Below are 24,581 nucleotides of genomic sequence, written 5' to 3' on the forward strand. Positions count from 1 at the left end.
ATAGCCTTTCTTTCTATGTATCTTCATACTTGTCCCTCTGCTCTTCTATTACTAAACTATCTTGCTTGGTGAGTTCATCAGTTCCATGGGTTCAATCATCATCTCCATGTAGAAGATGCTTAGATCTCTTTATGGAGAACCTAATGTCTTTCCTGACCTCTAGCCTTCCATTTCAAAACTGGTTGTCCCATAGTCATCTGGAACTCAATATTCACAAAACAGAATTCATTATCTCCCCTGCCCAAACTTCCATTCTTACTAACTCTTCTATGATCACTGGTGTCAGCCTCAACTCCTCAACTCATTCCACATATCTAATCTGTTGCCAAGTCTTCTCAACATCTCTCCAATACATCCTCTTTTTTCTACTCTCATCCTGGTACAGGCCTTCCTTATCTCATTCCTTGACTATTGCAATTACCAACTGGTTCATCTTCCTGATTTAAGGCTTTCCCCTCTCCAGGTCATCCTATACTCAATTGCCAAAGGAATCTTCCTAAAGTGGAGTGTCACTTGCCATCCCCCACAAAATAAACTCCAGTGGCTCTTTATTACCTCCAAGATCAAAATATAAAATCCCCTCTTTGCCTTTTAAAGCCCTTCACAATATGGCCCCTTCCTATATTTCCAACCTTATTATACTTTAATCCCTCTTTCGTACTCTATTGACTCAGCATGCTGGACTGTTTTTGCTGTTGCTTGAAAACAACACTATTTCATTTGACTGTACCTTTTTAAATTTTTATTTATTTTTACCTCCATTTCTTGGCTTTCCTGGCTTATTTCCAGCCTCAGCAAAAAACTTGCTTTCTGCAAGAAGCCTTTCCCAATCTACCCACCTCCTCTGACACCAGTGCCTTCCCTTTGAGATAATGTCTCACTTAAACTGCATATAAATTGTATGTCTTCATGTTGCCTCTGCCCTTAGAATGCAAGATCCTTGAGATTGGGGACCCTGTTTTTGCCTTTCTTTCCTTAGAACTTAGCACAGTGCCTGGCACATAGTAGATTATGACAGAGCCCTTAGTCGTATACAGTATATAACATCCATCCCTGTTATCCTGTTTGCTCCTAAAATTATGCTGTGGATGCTTTCAATGAGCCAACAAAGGCTGAAGTAACACCCTAATTATTCAACCAAAAGAACAGGTAATTTGATCCTGAGCAATACCGTGTAGAACATTAGATATAAAAGAGTAATAGCAAGATGGTAATTTGTTCCAGGGCCATTTCTGTCTGAACTTCATCAAAAGAGAGATTAATGATAATGCAAGTAATAATCATAATCATTAATCATTATTAATAGGAGCCCTATTTAATTACCCTAACCCTAATTACATTAACTAGTAAGGGAATTAAAATGATGTGGGAATACAATGAGCTCCATGGCATTCCTGTCATTCTCTTTGCTAATGGAGCTTTCCCAAAGACACTCTCAGTGATGCCACAGTAGAGCTTACATCTCAAGACTCTTCTTCAATTATGAAAATGGGGCACTCTTAACCCACCTCAGCAAAAGTCCATGAAATATAAATATAAAAGACTGATAAGAGGAGCGGGGCACATACTAGGACCATTTCTATCTGAATCTCATCAAAAATGGTGAGAAAAATGAGAAGAACAGGAGAGGAGGTCAGATTCAATTCAACAAAACATTTATTCAGTCTCTATTCCCTTCAGGACACTGGACTTTGTCTCGGATATATTGACATAATATATGATGCCAACTGATTTTTAAAGAGTGTAAGAGTTAAAGTGGTGGGTAGGGCAATAAGCTCTCCTTCCCTTTGGCTCAGACTGAGGATACTGCCCGTGGTCACAAATAATAAAGACATGTGGCAGAATGCAAGAAATACAAAGGAGGACGATCCGGACAAAGTGCTATGAGAAAATTAAGGAAGGGGAGATCAGTGTGAACTGTGGAGGTCAGGGAAGGAGATGGCAGCTGATATTATCTGAGATGTTACAGAGGAAATTCTTGCTGAGACATGGATTAGATATGATGATCTCAAATGAACTTGTCAACTATAAACTCACACTAGGACTTGTCAGGAGATATAAAAGATAGTGAAAAGATCATTGGATTTAAGGCTTGAGTGTTTTTTTTTTAATTAGGACAAATTACAATGAAAATGAATAATACTAGTTAACATTAATATAGGACCTCCTGGGCACTTTGTAAACCATTTCATTTGATATTCACAGCAACATTGGGAGGGAGATGCTAATAATTATTCCTATTTTATGGTTAAGAAAACTGAGGCAGGTGGAGGTTAAGTTACTTGCAAAGGCTCACCAAGCTGGATTTGAGCTTGGATAGTCCCAACTCTGGGCCCAGTTCAAGAACTTCAGAAACATCCCTTTTGAGATCACTAGAGACACTGTGAGATAGCAGAGGAAAAAAATGCACTAGGAATCTCTGTTTGGGAGGGTATGTCCTATTTCTGGGTTCCACCTGTGATCCCAGGGTAGGAACCATTAGGAATGAAAATCAGGTGCAGGGAAGTTAATTTGGGTTATTGCCTGTAACACTCAACTCTATATGCAGTAATTATCTCACACCATTAGGTGCTAAATAAGTATTTTGGGCATGGCTGATGATGATAATGATTTTGAAGATGAAGAGAAGGTCTAAGAAGATGGTCTTCCTGCCCATTCTATACTCAAAGAAGCAGAAGGGGATCCATTCCAAATGCAACTATTGTATCTAGGATATAGATACCAGTCTCAATTCGGTATTAATAATAACTTCTATTCACATAAAACTTTTTTAGAGATTTCAGTGTTTTGACAATAATCCTGAGAGGGAGAGAGGTAGTTCAGGAATTATTATCCCCAGTTCACAGATGAAGAAAATAAGGTTCAAAGTGATGAATGCATAGGCCATGTGTATAGGAAATGTCAGAGACAGAATTCAAAACTAAATGTCCTGATTCCAAGTCTTGTGCTATTTTCTCTAAGTCAATCATTCAGACACAAAGGAATCTTATCCCCCTTCTCTAAAAAGAGTTAAAGTTAGGCAGCAGAAATGCCCATCACTGTTTGATGTGCCCAAGGGCTCCATTTTCCTTTATAAAAAGCTCTCCCCAACCCAAGTGGCCAGTATGTCTGCACTATAAGCACTCATTTTCCTGGGAAAAGATGAACTGGATCACGTTTCACGAGTCTTGTCTCCAAGAATATCCCCATCACAAGTTAGCCCTATCAATTCCTCTGCTGAAAGAGAGGGAGGGAAGGTAAACTTAATATTCCTGAAACAAACCTTTCTGCTAGTTTTTCTCTTGGATATATGGATAAGAACTTCCCATGATACTTGTTAACTGAAGCACTTCAAAAAAGACAGGAAATACTGATAAACGGCATGGCCCAGAAGATGCCAACAATGAAAACCTGCCTCTTCCTGGGGCAGCAACATTGGCATCTTCTTTCCTGTCTGTTTCTCATGAGACCTAGAAAATGATGCCTTCTCAAGCGCATGTCTGAATAAAGACACATTATTCATGTAGTGGATGAAATTAGCTGAGAATTAATCTCACGGACTTCATTTTTTTTGTTTCCTATAATATCATCATCAAGAATATGTGTGTGTGTGTGTGTGTGTGTGTGTGTATTCTATAATGCCATCATCTAGCTAGATGGAATGATGGATGGAAGACTTGTTTTCTTCAGTTCATATCTGACCTCAGACACTTACTAGTCATGCAATCCTCAGAAGTCAACCCTATCTGCTTCCACTTTCTCATCTGGAAAATGGGCTGGAGAAAGAAATGGCAAACCACGCCAGTATCTTTGCAAGAAGACCCCAAATGGGACCACAAACAGTCAGAAAAGACTAAAATGACTGAACAGCATAACACCATCATTCTAAGAAGAAATCCTCATTTGCAGCATACTTTAGAAAAATGTGTACACCTATGTCCTCAGTCTGGGCTCTCCCTGGGATCACATGGAACGAACTCTTAGGAAATCAGAATCAGGTGCAGGGAAGTTAATTTGGTTATTGCCTGTAATGATGCACTGAAATATAAAGTTCTGCTGAAATAATTAGAATAAACACCTGGGGAGGGGAAAAGTGAATGTCATGGCCTTCCAGCCACAAAAATGGAATTTCTGTATCTACTTAAAACCAAAGCTTTTCACTAAAGTAGAGATAGTTAGACCATAAAAACATCCCCAAATCTAATGCTCTCCAAATATCAGCATCAGGAGGTCAAAGCTCAAAGTTCACAATCCACTAATATTTACATCCTTAAATAGAAAAAAGTCATGATATACGGAGCCGAAAGACAGTCTCTGTACCTTTCTACAAAGGACTGGCAGCCAGAAAAGGAAGAAAAACATGAGAATACTAATAGCTAGCATTTCACTACTACTCTAAGATGTATAAAGCCCTTTAGAAATTTCATTTTTAGCAGATTTTATCCTTACAATAACCCTAGGGTGTAGGTGGTGTTATTATCCCCATTTTCAGGTAAGGAAACTGAGGTAGGTAGATGTTAAATGGTTGACACAACTAGCATGTGTCTGAAGTTGGATTTGAACTCAGGTCTTCCTGACTGCATACCCAAATGCTCTATACACTATATTGTCACCTAAATAAGAGACAAAGACATAAGAGCATCTACCAGTGGTATGACTAAAGGACTATCAACAGGTAGAGAGAGCCATCATGAGCACTGGCATTATCCAGAAGCACCTCTTGGGTCCCAACTCCTTATAAATTTGTGCTCACTTCAGGGCATACACAGAAGTTGCTCCTGTGAGTCTAAAATATGGATGTGAATATAAGCCACAATCTCTTTGCTTTTATATTTAATAAACCAAAATGTGGCTCACAGTTGGTGCTATTTCTCAGGGAACAATAAAATACACTGTTCTATTTCAGTTCAATGTCTGGGTTGGTTTTTTTCCAAAGATAGTCAATTCGATGAACATTAATGAAGTCCCTCTCATATTTGTGGAGGCTACATTTCAGGCACAAAGTAAGGGTGGATGGGGAGATAGCAAGCTTAGAGCTCATGTAATGGGTGCTGCTTATACCCAGGGGTCACCTACATTGGGATCAATATAGTAGTTGTGTTTCCATGGAAGAACAGTGCTGGAAGAGATTTTAAAGGTCATTTAGTTAAAAGTCTAACACACAAAAATTAAAATAGTATTTTATTATATTATATTTATATATATATATTAATATTTATATATTATTATATATTAAGTATAATACCATAGTATTATACTTAAAATAGTATAAGGTAGTGTATGTGTTTCTATATATGTATGTGTATATATTAATGTGTGTATGCATCTGCATGTATGCATATATATGTTGTTCAGTCATTTTTCAGTCCTGTCTGACACTTCATGATGCCATTTCGGATTTTCTTGGCTAAGATACTGGAGTGGTTTGCCATTTCCTTCTCCAGCTCATTTTACAGACTAGGAAACTGAGGAGGGTGAAGTGACTTGCCTAGGGTCACATAGCTAGGAGGTATCTGAGGTCAGATCTAAATACAGGAAACTAAGTCTTCTTAACTCTAGGTTTGGCATTCTATTCACATTGAGCATGAGTGTGATGGACGTACAAAAGTGGGACAGTTTGCCATCAGCTGAGATAGATAGATTTCCTGAAGAAGTGGGACTTAAAAAATGGAGAGCACCGGGGCAACTAGATGGCTCAGTGGAGAGTGAGCCCAGGCCTGGAGCTGGGAGGTCCTGGGCTCAAATCTGACCTCAGACACTTCCTAGCTAGGTGTCCCTGGGAAAGTCTTTTAACCCCAATTGACCAGCTTTTAACTGCTCTTCTACCTTGCAACCAAGACTTAGTCCTGATTCTAAGACAGAAGCTAAGGGTTTTTTTTTTTAAAGGATAGCACTTTCTTTTGGACGTCAAATGAGAAAAAGAAGGCAGGAGTGGCGATCATGATTTCTGACAAACCAAAGTAAAAATAGATATGATTAAAAAAGACAGTACATCATCACATCCTGAATAAAGGCAGTACAGACAATGAGGAAATAACAGTGCTTAATATGTATGCACCAAGTGGCATAGCATCCAAATTCATAAAGGAGAAACTGGCAGAGCTCAAGAAGGAAATAGATAGTAAAACCATAATAGTGGGAGATCTAAATATTCCTCTTTCAGATCTAGATAAATCAAACGAAAAATAAATAAGAAAGAGGTAAGAGAAGTGAATGAAGTCCTAGAAAAATTAGATTTAATTGATATGTGGAGAAAAATAAATAGGGACAAAAAGGAATACACCTTCTTTTCAGCTGCACATGGTACATTCACAAAGATTGACCATGTAATAGGGCATAGAAACATTGCAAACAAATGCAAAAGAGCAGAAATAATAAATGTAACCTTCTCAGATTATAATGTAATAAAAATAATAATTAGTAAGGGCACCTGGACAGGCAAATCAAAAACTAATTGGAAATTAAATAATATGATTCTCCAAAACCAGCTAGTCAAAGAAGAAACCATAGAAACTATCAACAATTTCATTGAAGAGAATGACAATGATGAGACATTCTACCAAACTCTGTGGGATGTGGCCAAGGCAGTACTCAGGGGAAATTTATATCCTTGAGTGCATATATTAACAAATTAGGGAGGGCAGAGATTAATGAATTGGGCATGCAACTCAAAAAACTAGAAATCGAGCAAATTAAAAATCCCCAGATGAAAACTAAATTAGAAATACTAAAAATCAAGGGAGAAATTAATAAAATTGAAAGTAAAAGAACTATTGAATTAATAAATAAGACTAGAAGCTGGTATTTTGAAAAAACAGTTAAAATAGACAAAGTACTGGTCAATCTAATAAAAAAAAGGAAAGAAGAAAACCAAATTGACAGTATCAAAGATGAAAAGGGAGACCTCACCTCTAATGAAGAGGAAATTAAGGCAATCATTAAAAACTATTTCACCCAATTATATGGCAATAAATATAACAATCTAGGAGATATGGATGAATATTTACAAAAATATAAATTGCCTAGATTAACAGCAGGAGAAATAGAATACCTAAATAATCCCATATCAGAAAAAGAAATTGAACAAGCCATCAAAGAACTCCCTAAGAAAAAAATCACATGATTATCTCAATAGATGCTGAAAAAGCCTTTGACAAAATATAGCATCCATTCCTATTGAAAACACGGAAAAGTATAGGAATAGAAGGACCTTTCCTAAAAATAATAAACAGTATATACCTAAAACCATCAACAAGCATCATATGCAATGGGGATAAATTAGAAGTCTTCCCAATAAGATCAGGAGTGAAACAAGGAGGCCCATTATCACCTCTATTATTCAACATAGTACTAGAAACACTAGCAGTAGCAATTAGAGAAGAAAAAGAAATTGAAGGTATCAAAATAGGCAATGAGGAGACTAAGCTATCACTCTTTGTAGATGATATGATGGTCTACTTAAAAAATCCTAGAGATGTGTGACCCTGGGCAAGTCACTTGACCCCCATTGCCTACCCTTACCACTCTTCCACCTATAAGTCAATACACAGAAGTTAAGGGTTTAAAATTAAAAAAAAATAAAATAAAAAAAATCCTAGAGAATCAACTAAAAAGCTTGTAGAAATAATCAACAACTTTAGCAAAGTTGCAGGATACAAAATAAATGCACATAAATCATCAGCATTGCTATATATTTCCAACACATTAGAGCAGTAAGAGGTGGAAAGAGAAACACCATTTAAATTCACCCTAGACAATATAAAATACTTAGGAATCTATCTACCAAAACAAACACAGCAATTATATGAAAACAACTACAAAACACTTTCCAAGCAAATAAAACTAGATCTAAACAATTGGAAAACCATTGATTGCTCATGGGTAGGACGAGTTAACATAATAAAAATGACCATTCTACCCAAATTAATTTACCTATATAGCGCCATACCTATCAAACTACCAAAAAACTTTTTTACTGAATTAGGAAAAACTATAACAAATTTCATTTGGAATAACAAAAGATCAAGAATATCAAGGGAAATAATGAAAAAAAAATGTGAAGGAAGGGGGCCTAGCAGTACCAGATATTAAACTACACTATAAAGCAGCAGTCATCAAAACAATATGGTACTGGCTAAGAGACAGAAGGGAGGATCAGTGAAATAGACTTGGGGTTAATGACATCAGCAAGACAGTGTATGATAAACCCAAAGAGCCCAACTTTTGGGACATGAATCCACTATTTGACAAAAACTGCTGGGAAATTTGGAAAACAATATGGGAGAGATTAGGTCTAGATCAACATCTCACACCCTACACCAAGATAAATTCAGAATGGGTGAATGACTTGAATATAAAGAGGGAAACTATAAATAAATTAAGTGAACACAGAATAGTATACTTGCCAGATATCTGGGAAAGGAAAGAATTTAAAACCAAGCAAGAGTTAGAGAAAATTACAAAATGTAAATTAAATGGTTTTGATTATATTAAACTAAAAAGCTTTTGTACAAACAAAAACAATGTAGCCAAAATCAGAAGGGAAATAACAAATTGGAAAAAAATCTTTATAACAAAAAACTCTGACGGGGGTCTAATCACTCAAATATACAAGGAGTTAAATCAATTGTATAAAAAAATCAAGCCATTTCCCCAACTGATAAATGGGCAAGAGACATGAATAGATAATTTTCAGGTAAAGAAATCAAAAGTATCAATAAGCACATGAGAAAGTGTTCTAAATCTCTAATAATTAGAGAAATGCAAATCAAAACAACTCTGAGGTATCACCTCACACCTAGCAGATTGGCTAAAATGAAAGAAGGGGAGAGTAATGAATGTTGGAGGGGATGTGGCAAAATTGGGACATTGATGCATTGCTGGTGGAGCTGTGAACTGATCCAACCATTCTAGCTGGCAATTTGGAACTATGCTCAAAGGGCTATAAAAGAATGCCTGCCGTGTGATCCAGCCATACCATTATTGGGTTTGTACCCCAAAGAGATCATAGATAAACAGACCTGTACGAAAATATTTATAGCTGCGCTTTTTGTGGTGGCAAAAAACTGGAAAAGGAGGGTATGTCCTTCAATTGGGGAATGGCTGAACAAACTGTGGTATATGTGGGTGATGGAATACTATTGTGCTAAAAGGAATAATAAACTAGAGGAGTTCCAGGCGAACGGAGAGACCTCCAGGAACCGATGCAGAGCGAAAAGAGCAGAGCCAGAAGAACTGATATACTATGGTAAAATTGAATCTATCTATCTATCATCTATCTATCCATCTATCTACCTATCTATCTGTCTGTCCGTCTATCTATCTACAAATATCTATATTCAAATCTGGCCTAAGATATTTGCTATCTGTGTGACCCTGGGCAAATCACTTTACCCTGTATGCCTCAGTTTCCTCATATATAAAAGAAACTAGAGAAGGAAACGACAAACTCTTCCAGTATCTTTGCCAAGATATTTATACATATATAGATATCTATAGATAGATACACACAAAATGTATTATGTATACTTATGTGTATGTGTGTGTGTACGTGTATGAAATTTGAAGAAAGAGAGAACATTAATAGTTAAAGGGAACCAGGAAAGGCTTCCTATAAGAGGTGGCACATGAGTTGAATCCTGAAGGGTTCTAGGGATTGTAAGGGATAAAGGTGAGGAAGAAATATTTTCCAGGCACAGGAGACATTCTGGGTAAAGGCAGGGGTTGGAATACCAAGTCTGGAAAACAATGTCATTCAATTTGATCGAAATATAGAATGCACGAGATAAATCCAGAAAAGTGAACAGGCTAGAATTCTATTGTAAAGGGCTTTCCATGCCAAACTGAAGAATTTGTATTTTATCCTGGGACAAGAGGGAGCCAGTGACAGTCCTTGATAAGGAATGTGGTATGATCAGAGCAGTGCTTTTGGGAAGATGGCAGCTCTGAGAAGGATGAATCTGAGAATGGAGACGTTGAGCAGAAAGAAGAGGTAATTTATTAGATAAGTTGTGGAGGAAGCATCAACAATAAATTGGATGTTGTCGCTGGAAAACTAATAACTAATAAATAAGGAAAGTAACATAATCCATGTGGAATTTTAGGATAATTATCCTAAGAGATGGGAATGCTGGGCTTTGTGGTATTCCAGGACTAAGATCCTCTTTATCAGAGAAAATTTCAGAGGGAAGTGAATGTGGAACAGGATTAAAATGAATATGTTATTTGCTGGTTTAGGGCAGAGATATTCTAGGTGTAAATAATGGACTCGAACTTTATCAAATGCTATAAAATCAGTTATAAACTAGCTATTCAGTTGTCTTCAAGTTGATGTATTTCCTATCCAGGAGCCAAGTCTTTATTTTTCATTTTAATGTCTGAATGTGACAAAATAATTTAGCCAGAGTATCAGTGGTCCATCAGTGGTACAGCAGCAAGAGTCACTACTGCCCCAGGGATTTCTATGTGAAAGACAGCTCTGTCTACCTGAGGCAGCAACATTCAGCTGTCAGGCAGCACCAAGGGCAGAAGTAGAGGCTTCCTAGGAATTTCCTGGCCACTCTCTGAGGCAATTAATCAATCAAACAATGAGCATTTTTAATGTTTATTGTGTTAGGCATTTCCCTCAAAGACCTTGAAGACTATCAGTGGAAACAACACATAATTATATAAATGTTGTTGTTTGGTCATGTCTGACTCATTGTGATCCCACTTGGGATTTTCTTGGCAAAGATACTGGAGTGGTTTGCCATTTTCTTCTTCAGATCATTTCACAGATGAGAAAACTGAGGCAAACAAGGTTAAATGACTTGCCCAGGATCATATAACTAATATGTGTTTGAGGTTGAACTTGAATTCAGGTCTTCCTGACTTCAAGTTCAGCACTCTCTCCCCAGCACAAATAGCTGCCTGACTATATAAATGGTATATACAAAATATTCACCAATAGCCTGACACACTAGAATAACCCTACCATTACCCAGCATTGGAGAGAGGTGATGAACTCAGTGTAAATTGAGAAAATAACTTTTTTGGACACAACTAATTCAAGAATTTGTTTTTTCTTTCTTGCCTTCTCAACTGGGGGGAGGAGAGGGTATAAGAAGTTGTATTATTGGTTGTTTTTTAAAATAAATTTTAAAAAGAAAATAAGGACGTATTTTTCGCATCCAAATTCATGAACCCCATGATATCTATCCACAGTCCTACACAGAGCTCAGATGAAGAATGCTTGCTCTATATCTCCATAGCTAGTTTTGGAGAATTGCCAAGGGGTAAGAAAATGTAGGGTGCAGGGGGTGAATCTTCATTAAAATAAAATAAACTTTAATTTAAAAAAAAGATTAATGTAGCTCACATTTCAACATTTTACCATTTACAAAGAAAGCACTTTCCTGAAAAGATAATGTTCATCCTTTCTCCCAAATCTCCTTGAGGAATTACGTAGGAGATTTAGGAGAGGAAACTTAGGAAAGGTTAATAAAGAAGGGTAGGTTGTTAGTCACTCCTATCAACTATGAATCTGACCCGGTGGGTAGAGAAGCTGAGCTAGTCTACCCTCTTCATTTCTAAGAAGTAAAGAAGCATGATGGGTTGCACTGAATTAGAGTACACTGTGTTAAAGGGTAATTTGATTTGTTTTTATCATACTGTCTGTGAGATGATGAGGACCTGAGCGATCCCCTTGTTTGACACCTAGCCTGACTGATAATTCAGTGCCCTCTAGGACCTCCTATTATTTTCCAGTCATTTTAGTCATGTCTGACTCTCTGTGACCCCATTTGGGATTTTCTTGGCAAAGATACTGGATTGGTTTTCCATTTCCTTCTTCAGCTCACTTTACAGATGAGGAAACTGAGGTAAACAAGGTAAAGTGACTTCCTCGAGGTCACTCAATTAGTGTCTTCAATCAAATTTGAACATCTTCCTGGCTCCAGGTACAGTGGTCTATCCTGACAGATGGCTAGTCAGTTTTTTCTTGAAAAATCCAATGAACTCCCTGCATTTGTGGGATGACTCATTACGGAGTTCTTCCCTTGACAGAATTAAAAATCTACTTTTCTGTGGGTTCTATCCATTGTTCCTACCTCATCCCCCTAAGATCAAGCATAACAACTCTTAGATCTGACAAAACTTGAAATATTTTATGTTCCTGTGATCCTCCTCACTATCTTCTCCAAGCTAAACTTCAGTTCCTTCCACTGATCCTTGTATGCTGTGGTTTCAAACTTTTCCTCACACTCTACAATTTCTTTCCTCTTGAAAACAGCAATAATAACAGCTAGCATTTATACAATGCTTTAAAGTTTGCAAAGTGTTTTACAAATATCTCATTTTAACCTCCCAATAATGCTGGGCTGTAAGTTCTGTTATTATCCAAAATTTTACAAAAAGTGGAATCCGGGCAGGCAGAAGATAAGTTACATGCTCAGAGTCACATAGGTAGTAAGTGTTTCAAGTTAGATTTGAATTTAGGTCTTTCTGACTCCAAGCCCAGCACTCTCTAGCTTTGTCAATTGGAATTTTCATTATTCAAGTTGCTCTTCCACAAAGGGAAAGAATCCCACATTTAGCTTTAAATATGTGGAGAGGATAGGAGAAGAGAGGTGCAAAGGAGTGAGAGATAGAGAAAGAGAGAGCAAGAGAGACAGAGAGAGACAGAGAGAGAGAGAAAGAAAAAGAGAGAGAGAAGAGAGAAAAGAGAGGGGGAGAGAAAGAAAAAGACAGAGAAAGAGAGACAGAGAGAAGAGAGAGAAGGAGAGAGTGAGAGAAAGAGAAAGAGACAGAGACAGAGAGAGACAGAGAGAAGAGAGAGAAAGAGATAAAGAGAGAGACAGAGAGAGAGAAGAGAGAGAGATAGAGAGAGGGACAGAGAGAGAAAAGAGAGAGAAGAGAGAGAGAGAGTAAGAGAGTGAGAAAAAGAGACAGAGACAGAGAAAGACAGAGAGGGAGAAGAGAGAGAAGAGAGAGAAGGAGAGAGGAAAAGAGTCAGACAGAGACAGAGAGAGACAGACAGACAGACAGAGAGGACACATAGTCAGTAAGAACAGAGAATGCAGAGGGAAGGACGACTCAAACCATAGTGCAAATGAATAGGTAGGCCAATTAGATTGGCCTAATGGACATATCCTTTTTAAGATTGATAGTATTAATTATTGTTCTCAGAGTTAGAACTGGAAAACTAGGGGGATATGGGGAGAGTACACCCAAGGTGACATGGCACATGATTTTCACCTAACTACCTTTTTGGAGAACTCATGGCACTGGGAGAAAAAGTTGTTGGGCCTCCCTGAGAAGTAAAAGCAGAGTGTTTTCTTCTTCATTCCCCCCTGCTGACTTACACAGCCCTTGCCCACTATCAGCAATTCCTATGCTCTAGGTTGGTCCTTGGTATCACTGTCACACTTGTAGACAAAGGTGAGATATTGTATGAAAAACTGAAATAATCTGACATGAGATAAAAATGAAGTCATGAGCAAAGTGCCTAATTTAAATAAATACAGCTGTTACTTGTGAAATTTATCTGCAATTAGCCCATAGAACATTACATTAATTATGTCTTTCCTACTAGGTTAACCAAAAAGTCATCCACAATATAGAATATTATACAATAGAAACTATTTATGAGAACAGGATTTTGAGAGTTAGAAGAGATTTCAGCAGTCACTGAGTCCAACCCCCATATACACATAAAGAAACTACAGTTCAGAGAAGGTAAAAATACAGGTAAGTGCCCAGAGTACCCAAGGGAGGCAGGTAGTATGAAGCCCAGCTGAGACAGGAACTCAAGTCTTCTGACTCCCAATCTAGTGATTGCCACATTGGGCTGCTTCCTTCAAATGCACTGTCCTGCATGCTGAGAGTGCCCATCTTGTTTCTCTAAAGAAAAAGGGGGCCACCAGCTAATGAATTGTGTTATGAAATGCTTCTCAAAGCAGTATCATGGAGGAAGGCCAACCAGCAAATTCACAGCAAGAGCAAATTATAGTAAATGAAGAGACTGATGGTGACCAGCTAAAGAGAACTCAGGCAGACAGTAGGGGAAAAAATCAATGAGGCACACTCGAATCATTTATGCTTCATTGATTTTTGCTATTCATTGTTCTTCCATGGAGGCTACATTTATTTCCTCATTCTACTTTCTGCTCCTAGGCAGGTCTGAGAATCAGCACAGCAAACACGAGTGAGGACTCATCCCCCACAAACTAGGAGCCTGCTGTGGAAATGGTGCCATTGCCCAAGGTGTATCTGTTATCTTTGCAGCAATTTGCAGCAATCTGCCCTTGCCTTGGCCTGATAGTTACACCCCAAGAACTCCTTTTAGAAAGAGTTAATACACTGGGGGGAAAGCACCTGGCCAAAAATCAGGAGACCTGAGTCTGAGCTCTGACACTGCAAGCTGTGTGATATGGTGGCCAAAAGAGCTAATGGGATGTTGGTTGAGACATTATACCTCATCTGGATAATTGTGTTTAGTTCTGGGTACTACAATAAATGAGAAAAGTGACCAAGACAGCATCTCGAGGGCGACATAGTCTGTTAGGAGACATGGTATGGACGATGATCCAGTAAAGGAGATAGAGAAGGAGAGGTCAGACAGGTCTGAGAAGACAATAGAGGTATCAAGGAATACAAGGATAGTCAACAATTTAGATTAGAATGATGGGGACTGAGAAAAAAGACATTAGATTTGACAATTAAAAGAATATTGCATGTAAAACCCAAAAGGATTGCATGTTAGCTATGGGAGGGGGGTGGGAGAAGGGGAGAGAAAGAACATGAATCATGTAACCATGGAAAAAATATTCTAAATTAATTAATTAAAGTTTTTTTAAAGAAAAGGAAAGGGAAGGGAAGGGAAGGGAAGGGAAGGGAAGGGAAGGGAAGGGAAGGGAGGGGAAGGGATAGTGTTAGGGTCATTCCCCTCTCACTCTAAAAAGGAGAAAGAAGAAAAAGGATCAGTGAAGCATTTTTTGAAAACACATGGAAAGCAGATAAGTGGCTCAGTGGATTGACAGCCAAGCCTAGAGATGGGAGGTCCTGGGTTCAAATCTGGCCTCAGACACTTCTTATCTGTGTGATCCTGGGCAAATCACTTAATCCCCATTGCCTAGCCCTTAGGGCTCTTCTATCTTGGAACTAATGCATAGTATTGATTTTAAAATGGAAAAATAAGGATTTTTTTTAAAGCATGGAAGAGCAAAATGACTGATATGGAAAAATGTTTTGAGTGACTGCACATGTAAAATCTATATTAGATTGCTAACCATTTTAGAGAGGGAAGAGAAGGAGAAGGGAGGTTGAGTGGCAAGATGGGAAGGAAGGAGAGAATTTAGAACTTGAAAAAGATTTTAAATGAATGTTAAAAATTGTTTTTACTTGTAATCAGGTAAAAATAAACTATATTTTTACAAAAGAAAATGCATAGACAAAAAGAAAGGAGTGCAAGTAGGCAAAAAACAGCACAGCTCTGAAAGTTATATGTGAAATTTAGTTTATTCTTCAAAGGAAAAGGTAATCTGATCATTAGAGCAATTCACAGTTTTGCAAACAATCTGTGCTCTACTTTATATATAAAAATGCTCATTTTACTCGGCTTTTGTTTAAGTTTAGAATAAAAAATAAATAATAATTTGCTCAAAAAATTTGTTAGGAATTGAAGCCAGGCTGCCTTACTGAAGAAGACAACATTTGCCCTTCTTTGGTTTTGGAGCATCATCCCCGTTTTTCCAGTCATTCATATATTATTAATAATTGTTCCGCAATCACAGATGGTTTTTCTGATACTTCAGATTTAGCTCATATGTGTGTCTTGAACTCATCAAGAAAATTAGTAGGCTTTTACCGTGCTCATACTTATCTTGGGTATCTGTACCCCATTAGCCACTTTTCTTTCTAGACCAAATGTCTTTTACTTGGCATAGAAAAGAGGCGAATAAAAACTGATAGTGCTGGTTTCTCTTTGTTGTTAATGATCACCATCTCATCCACCCACTGGAATAGCAGTCCAATCTTTTATTTCTTTTCTTTTCTTCTTTTTTTTAAGCCTTTACCTTCTGTCTTAGAATCAATACTATGTATTGGTTCCAAAGTGATAAGGACTAGGCAATTGGGGTTAAGTGACTTGTCCAGGGTTGCATAGCTAGAAAGTATCCAAGACTACATTTAAACCCAGGACCTCTGTCTCTAGGCTTGGTTTTTTATCCATTGAGTCACCTAGCTGCCCTAGTACAATCCTTTCTTAGAGTCCCCTTATGAGTTTTAGAATTCCTAACACTGTTCTTATTGCTTCATGCCAAACTTCTGTATTCCTACCCCATCGCATGATCTTTCTTCTGTAGGCTAAAATTAATTGGAGAGTTCCCTGAGATTTCACATCATCCTCTTTATACAACTACTTAATTGTTTCCTTTTGTGACTTCAGAATTTCCTTCTCAAGGGCTTCCTATCCTGACTAGACTGATTTCCTTGGCAGCATTTTAGTCCATAGAATCCTACCTATCCTTTTTAATGAATCTTGTGAAATGAGCTCTTCCAAAATATGATGAATGGCAGACCACTCCCAAACTTTCTCCACTTTCCTTGCTTCATCTAACAAGCATTAACATAGCACTTATCATATGCCTAGACAATGGAGCTTCAGAGATTAAAAATAGCCTTTCTCTCATGGGAGCTAACATTCTATTGGGGGAAATATACAAAGAAAAGTCAGCACAAAACATATAAAAATGATTCTGGCAGATTTGGGAGGTATGAATTTGCTACCACAAATTTAAGAGGAAAGTCATTTTTTCCCAAGGTACCTTTCATTTCTAGCCCAGTAACTAGTTTCTCCCTATTGTGAGATCCTGAATATAATATGCCTTGGTTTCTCCACCTTTAAAAGATGAATTTTGACTTTACAACCTTTATTTATGATCTTCACCTGAGAGTGAAAGGTGTGATTTCTACCACACTAAGGTAACCTGTGGCCTAAAGCAGTCTGAAGTTATGCAGTCTACATTCAGCAGGCTTCTCATTAATTAATCACTTCTATGGATTATTTTTGCCTCTATCCAAATAAATCCAGGAAGGTCTTATGTTAATTCAAGTCCCAGGTAATTCAGTACTTCAATATACTATGAGATGCAGGCTGAGAACAGCAATGAAGCAGTAAGATATTTATTCAAGACAGTAAAAGTAATAAGGAAACAGAAAGCATCACTGTCCATGTGAGAGTCTGAAGTTTCTTCTCGCCTTACCTTTGCCTCATAGAATTCCTTGCTCATACAGATCCCTTTCTCCATGAAATATTTCCTGATTTCCACAACTGCTAGTGCCCTCCCTCTTTTACCACCATATGTTTAATTAAATTTATTCTCTTTATAGTCATTCTATTATTGCTGTTGCTATTCATCCTTGGGTTTTTTTATTTCTGAATTTTTTCCAGATTACATCTCAGCATAATTTTCAATAATATTTTTCTGACATTTTGTGATCTAGGTTCTCTCTTCCTCCCAACCATCTCCCTTCCCCAAGATGGTAGGTAATATGATTTAAGCTATACATGTGTTATTATGCAAAACATATTTCCATGTTCATCATGTTGTGAAAGAAGACATATATCATTTACACTAGAGAAAAATTCATGGAGAAAATTAAATGAAGACTGGCATGCTTCCATTTGCATTCAAATTTCATCAATTCTTTCTATAGTAGTGGATAGCCTTTTTTATCGAGTCCCTTGAAACTGTCCTGGATCCTTGCTAATAATGCTTAAGTCATTCATAGTTGATCATTTTTAATTTATTGATATTACTGTGTACAGTGTTCTCCTGGTTTTTTCACTTTACTTTGCATCACTTTGCATATACCTTACCAGGGTTTTTTTGTGATCATCTTGTTTGTATTTTCTTATGGCATGATAGTATTCCACTATACTCATATACTACAACTTGTTTAGCAATTCTCCAATTCATGGACATTGTTTCAATTTTCAGTTCTAGGGTACCATGAGAAGATCTGCTATAAATATTTCTGTGCAATTATTTTCCCCCATCTTTGATCTCTTTGGGATACAGACTTAATAATGGCATTGCTGGGTCAAAGGAGTATGCATAATTTTATGGCTCTTTGGGTACTGTTCCAAATTGCTATCCAAAATAGTTGTATCAGTTCACAGCTCTACCAACAGTATATTAGTGTCCCAAGTTTTCCACATCCCCTCCAACATTTATTATTTTCCATTTTTTTCATTTTTCCATTTTTCCATTTCCATTTATCCATTTCCATTGTCATGTTAACATGTCTGAGAGTATGAGGCAGGATCTCAGAATTGTTTTAATTTACATTTCTCTAAGTTAATGGTGATTTGTACTGTTTTTTCATATGACTAAAGTTAATTTTAAATTTCTTCATCTGAGAATAGCCTGTTAATATCCTTTGACCTCTTGCAATTGGGGAATGCATTGTATTCTTATAAATTTGACCCACTTCTCTACATATTTGAGAAACAACACCTTTATCAGAGAAATTGCTAAAAATTCCCCCTCCCCCTTGCAGTTTGTTGTTTCCTTTCTAATCTTGTAGCATTGGTTTTGTTTGTGCAAAACCTTTTAAATTTAATATAGTTATAATTATCTACTTCATATATTAAAATGTTCTCCATATATCATTTGGATATAGCTTCTTCCATTATCCACAGACCTGACAGGTAAATTATTCTATGCTCCTCTAATTTATGGTTTCACCCTTTATTTCTAAATCATGTATCCATTTTGACTTTACTTTGGTATACAGTGTGAGATGTTGGTCTGTGCCTAGTTTCTGCCATACTGTTTTCTCAGTAGTTTTTGTCAAATAGTGAGTTGTTTTTCCAAAAGCTTAGGTCTTTTGGTTTGTCAAACATTACTACGATCACTTACTAAGATGTTGAGTGCCTAATCTATTTAATCGATCCACTACTCTACTTCTTATCCAGGACCAGATTGTTTTGATGGTTTCTGCTTTATAATACAGTTTGTGATCCAATATAGATAAGACAACTTCCTTCATATTTTTTTTCATTTAATTCTAAGCTTTTAGAAAAGTCCAATGACATCATAAGATGACGTCTTGGCTTGGATTTAATTGAGTTCGATTTAAGTGAGGCAGAGTTGCACAAAGTCACCAGAACTCACTCTCTCTTCCAGAATTATCCAAGTTAAGTGGCAAGACAAAAGTCAAGATGTCTGGGCAATGTCCCAGGATACAGTGGAGGCCCTTGCTGCCTTCAATGTCTGGCCAAGCTTTAAGCATTCCACAGCACCTTTTTCAGCTGCCTTCAGAAGAAATTATTTTCATTTGCCCATTCTGCCAGGGGAAGGCTTCTCATGCTCAGAATAGATCATTTACGGATTTGAGGCTCATCCTGTTGTTTACTCACAACCTGGTTGAGCTCAACTGCCAAAATTGTTTTACCAGAGTGTGGTTGCTGTTTATGCTACAGTTTCTTGGAGCCAGAGGTGAGAGTTGAGTGCCGTAGACACCAAAGGATGAGCATCCCTGAAAAGGGCTTCCTGGGGAACATAATATCATCCTTTGTTTTCCTTCATTGGAAATACCTGCTATATTGGTCATCTGATCAAGATGTTTAGGAAAACTGTGGATACACCCAGATTACAGAATATTTAAGGCATACCCCAATGGCTTTCTGCTTCATTTCCTCTTTTTCTATCATATCTGAGGTGAGAACTTAGCCCAGGATGCCCCCTCCTCTCCTCCTCCCCTCACATCACTAAGATTCCTTCTCCTACTAATTCTTTTTTCACTCCTGTCTCATATGAAAATTCTCCTTGCCAAGATAAACTTTTGATAATTCTTAAGATATCCTTAATTACATTCCTTTCATTTTTCTCTATTATATTGTCCTTTCTATTATCGCCAACCTTCTCTAATCTTCAATTGTCTCCATACTGCTTCTCTCAACCTTAAAAGCCTTTATTTGATCTATCCATCCCTATTAGCTATCATTCTACATCTCACCTACCATTTGTAACTAAACTCTTGGAGAAAATCATATACAATCAATGCCTCCACTTTCTTTCTTCTCACTCTTCTATTAATAGTAGTCTGGTTTCATCAATCTCATCATTCAACTGCTACTATTTTTTCTAAAGTGACCAGTGATCTCAACTGACAAAGCTAATAGCCTTTTTTTTCAGTCCTCTCCCTTATTCACCTCTCTGCAGCCTCTGACACTCTCAATCTTAAATGGGTAGTGTTGAGTAAGGAAGTAAGGAAGTAAATAAGGAAGATCTGAATTCAAATCCAACACCACACAGCTATTGGTTATGTGACCCTGGGCAAGTCATTTAACTTGTTTGCATCAGTTTTCTCAACTATAAAATGAGGATCATATCAGCTACCTCACAGAGTTGTGAAGATCAAATGAGATCATATTTATAAAGTACTTAGCACTTTATAATGCTAAGACATATAATAGGCACTTAAGTGCTTTCTTCCCTTCTCTCTAAGTCTTCATGACATGGCTCTCCCTTGGTTCTCTTTATGCCCTTTTGACCAATCCTTTCCAGTCTCCTTTGCTGCATCTTCAACCAGGTTATATCTCCTAAACTAGTGATGAGCAAACTTTTTAAAGAGGGGGCAAAAGGAAAGGAAATGCTCATCCATCAGTCTGTTTCTGAAGCAACTCTTTCGAAGTTTCATTGCATTGTATCCTACTCATTGTATTCGTCAGATTAGGAATAATGTTGCAGGGCCAGATAGAACATTTCAAGGGCAGCATCTGGCCCGCGGGCCGTAGTTTGCCCATCACTGTCCTGAACCTAGGTGTTGCCCCACACTCTCTCCTGAGCTTTCTTCTCTCTTTTTTTTTTCCTCCATATAATTGCACATCGGCTCACATGGGTTGAATCTCCATGCACATTATTCTCAGATCTTTTTATCCAGCCCTAATTCTCTCCCGATATCTAGTCTCATATAAGCAAATCCCTATTAGACATCTCAAACTGGACATCCTACAGACATCTTAAGTTCAATATTTCCAAAACTGAACTTATTTTTACCCCCAAACGTTCTGCACAGGGCACCACCATCCTTCCAATCACCCAGGCTCACAAACTCACCAGTCCCCCACCATATCCAACCAGTTGCCAAAGCCTGTGGATTCTACCTTCCCACCATCTAGCATGTACAACCTTTCTCCACTCTGATAGTGCCACCATTCTGGTTCAGACCCTCATCACCTCATACCCAGATGATTAAAATAGTCTGTTTCTGCTGCCTCATGTCACTCTCCACTCCAGTCTATCTACTATCTCCACTTTTAGGAAGTTATATTCCTAAAGCACAGATCTAACCAGATCACAGACAACCTTCCCTTCTCAATAAACTCCATTGGCTCCCTATTACCTCCTGGAACAACTATGAAATCCTCTCCTTGGCTTATTAAAAAACAGAACACAAAAAAAAACCTTACCTTCTGTCTTTGAATCAATAATGTATATTGGTTCCAAGGCAAAAGAACAGTAAGGACTAAGCAATGGGGGTTAAGAGATTTGCCTAAGGTCACACAGCTAGGATGTATCTGCAGCCAGCTCTTTGGGGCTTTTAAAGCCTTTCATGTCCTGGTCCCACCTTACCTTATCAGTCTTATTTTATGTTAATTCTCCCAATATACACTTTAGATTAACTGACGCTGGTTCCCTTGTCATCACTTACACAGAAAACTCCATCTCTGGACCATGAATTTTCACTGGCTTCCATGCTAGAATGTTCTTTCTCCTTGTCTCTAACTCCTGACTTCTGTGATTTCCTTTAAGTCTCAACTAAAATCCCATCTTCTGCAAAAAGCTTCTTCTGTTCCCCCCTTAAGTTTCCCTCTCTATATCTAATTTGTACATAGTTGCTTCCTGTTAGAAGGTGAGCTCCTACAGGAAAGAGGCAGTTTTTGCCTTTCTTTTATTCTGAAAGCAGCATATTTCCTGGCATATCATAGGTATTTAATGAATGCTCACACTACTACCATCTTCTATAATCAAGTGGCTTCTCTAATTTCTATTATTTAGCTTGGTTGTTGAGAAGGAACTAAAAAGGATGTTACAGTTGAGAGGGCAAGTAAGGAAGAGAAAAGATAAGCTTATGAGGGGGAGCTATGGAAGTTGCAGGATTTAGAGGTACTTCAGTGGCCCAGAGGATAGAGAATAGGACTTGGAGTCAAAAGGATTTGAAACTAAATCTTGCCTCAGACACTTATTAACTGCATGATGGTTGGCAAGTCACTTCACCTGAGTGTCAGTATCCTCATTTGTAAAATGGAGTTAAATAATAGCATCTAGTTCACAGGATTATTGCAAGGACCAAAGGAGATGATACAGAAATTACTCTAAACCTTTCAGTGCTATATAAGGGCTAGCTAGATATCATGATTTAGAGCTAGAAGGAAACTTTAGAGATCATCCAGTCCAACCCTCTCTCCTTTTATGGAGGAGACAAGAGAAGAAATTGAGAAAGGTTACCATGCTAGTAAACCAAAGAGTCTAGATTTGAATCCTAAGTCAAGGATAGAATAGTGGACTTAGAGTCAGGAAGAACAGAAGAGGATAATAAAAATAGCACCTACCTCGCAGGGTTGTTGTGAAGATCATATGAATTAATATTTGCGCAACACTTTGCAAACCTTAAATCATTCTATAATGCTGGCTATAACTGTTAATACTCTTATTATTACTGTTATTATTATTATTATTATTCCTAAGAGCCATGGGGAAAATAAAGAATGTTCCCTATCATTAACTAGACCCTTCAAAGTCTTTTGAGACTTTCTAGGGCAGAGGACAGCTAGAGGTAGCTAGAGAGTACAGTAGAAACCACTAGCCCTGAAGTCACAAAGATCTGAGTTCGAATGTGATCTCAGACAACTCACATAATCCTGTTTGTCTCAGTTTCAACAACTGTAAAATGAGCTGGAAAAGGAAATGGCAAACCAGCTTAGTATCTTGACCAAGAAAACCCAAAATGGAATCACAAAGAGTCAGATATGACTAAAACCAACTTAACAAAACGACATACACCTTTTTCTGATGGCTAATATATCAGCTACTACATAAAACTATGATGGTCCATGACAAGCCCTTGCTTAAAATGCCTTCCATCCTGCCTGGTAGATTGAAGTTGGGATTCTCAGCTGACCCTTTTTGGTTTCTCTTCTGTCTCTCAAAATGCAAAATGAGCGAATGTCAAGGGACTGCATCCCTTCGCCAAGAGCAGGGAGATCTGACCGGGCACATCCCTCTTAACTTTCCTAGCTGTGACTGAGACAGAACTAATTACAGAGCTATGTTCTTTCTAATTCCCACTCTGCACATGCAAACCTCCAAAATCTTTAGTGCTAAAAAGAATGATTATATTCAGTCATGCAGAAGCCCAAAGAAGCCGAAGCTTCCCAACCCAGCTGCTCCAGGGACTCGCTCACATCTGTCAAATGTGTCAACTCAACACAATTAGGACTGCTGTCAGGCAGGGTGGTCTCAAGGGGAAGAAGGAGGCAGAATCCTCCTCCTCGCATCTCCCTCCTCCCTTCCAGCTGCTCAGCAGGCTAAATACACCCCTTTCTCCCCGATAAGGAAAAGCCAATCCCAGTGAAGTTACTCTCTGCAGCCAGTGGTTTTGAGAGCGAGGTTCTCAGGCGATACTCACTTGGAAGTGTTCTCCAGGATTCCTTTGACTTCACTCATTTGTTCCTTCCCAAAGTAAACCACGGTGAGGTGGACTCTCCCATCTTGTTGGATGCACATCTCCCTAGAAAACCAAACACGTCAGTCCTCTTTCCAAAGCAGTCAGGTAGGCAATCAGCAATTATTAAGTTTCTACTGTGTCCTAGGCACTGTATCAAATCCTGGGGATACCAAGGCAAAAACCAGTTTCTGCCCTCAAGGAGCTTATAATCTAATGGGGAGACAACATGCAAAGAAATACGTACAAACAAGCCATCTACAGAATACTTGGGAAATAATCCACAAAGGGAAGGCACTAGAATTAAGAGAACTGAGAAAGGCTTCCAGTAGCAGCTGAGACTTCAGCTGGGACTTGGAGGAAGCCAGGATTCGACAGTGGGCAATGCCAAGCACTTTGTTTTCCCAAAGAGTCAAAGGAACTTGGCTTTACAGCGTATACCTAATATATATATATATACACACATATATATAATATACAATAATTCATATACAATATACAATGCATACCTAATAATAGGAAAAAAGGGGGATTCTCCATTGTAGCAAGAGGTATGCCTTGCAACCAGTTGTCTTTCACTTTGTCTTTCCACTAATGCCTGATTTAAAGCAACAGAGTAGAACAGTACGAATTTGGGTAATTTTAAAAATAAATATGTTTGGCGCCTCGGGTCAGATTCACCAGGACCTCAAGGCCTTTATAGAAGCAACAGGATGTAATAGAAGGTCCCCTAATTCTTTTAAGTCCACAGCACCCAAAGTCCTTCCACAGATAGGCATGTACAAACCTCAAAGTGGTAAAAAATGTCAGCTATTTCACATCTATCTCAATCTATTTTCTTCTCAAGTCACTTAAAATCATTTTGTATTAACTTTTTAAAAATATATATC

At 37.9% G+C, this 24,581-nt stretch overlaps 1 protein-coding gene across 1 annotated transcript in view; it reads right to left on the bottom strand.

The window, feature by feature from the left end:
• Positions 1-24,581, bottom strand: part of CSGALNACT1 (chondroitin sulfate N-acetylgalactosaminyltransferase 1) — a 107,905-nt gene that overhangs the window by 20,091 nt on the left and 63,233 nt on the right. Inside the window, exon 3 of the mRNA XM_044660831.1 lies at positions 23,656-23,757. Within this exon, the coding sequence (XP_044516766.1) occupies positions 23,656-23,757 (102 nt within the window). The remainder of the gene's footprint in view (positions 1-23,655; positions 23,758-24,581) is intronic.

Source organism: Gracilinanus agilis, chromosome 2 (genome assembly GCF_016433145.1).
Source record: "Gracilinanus agilis isolate LMUSP501 chromosome 2, AgileGrace, whole genome shotgun sequence".
Classification (NCBI taxonomy): domain Eukaryota; kingdom Metazoa; phylum Chordata; class Mammalia; order Didelphimorphia; family Didelphidae; genus Gracilinanus; species Gracilinanus agilis.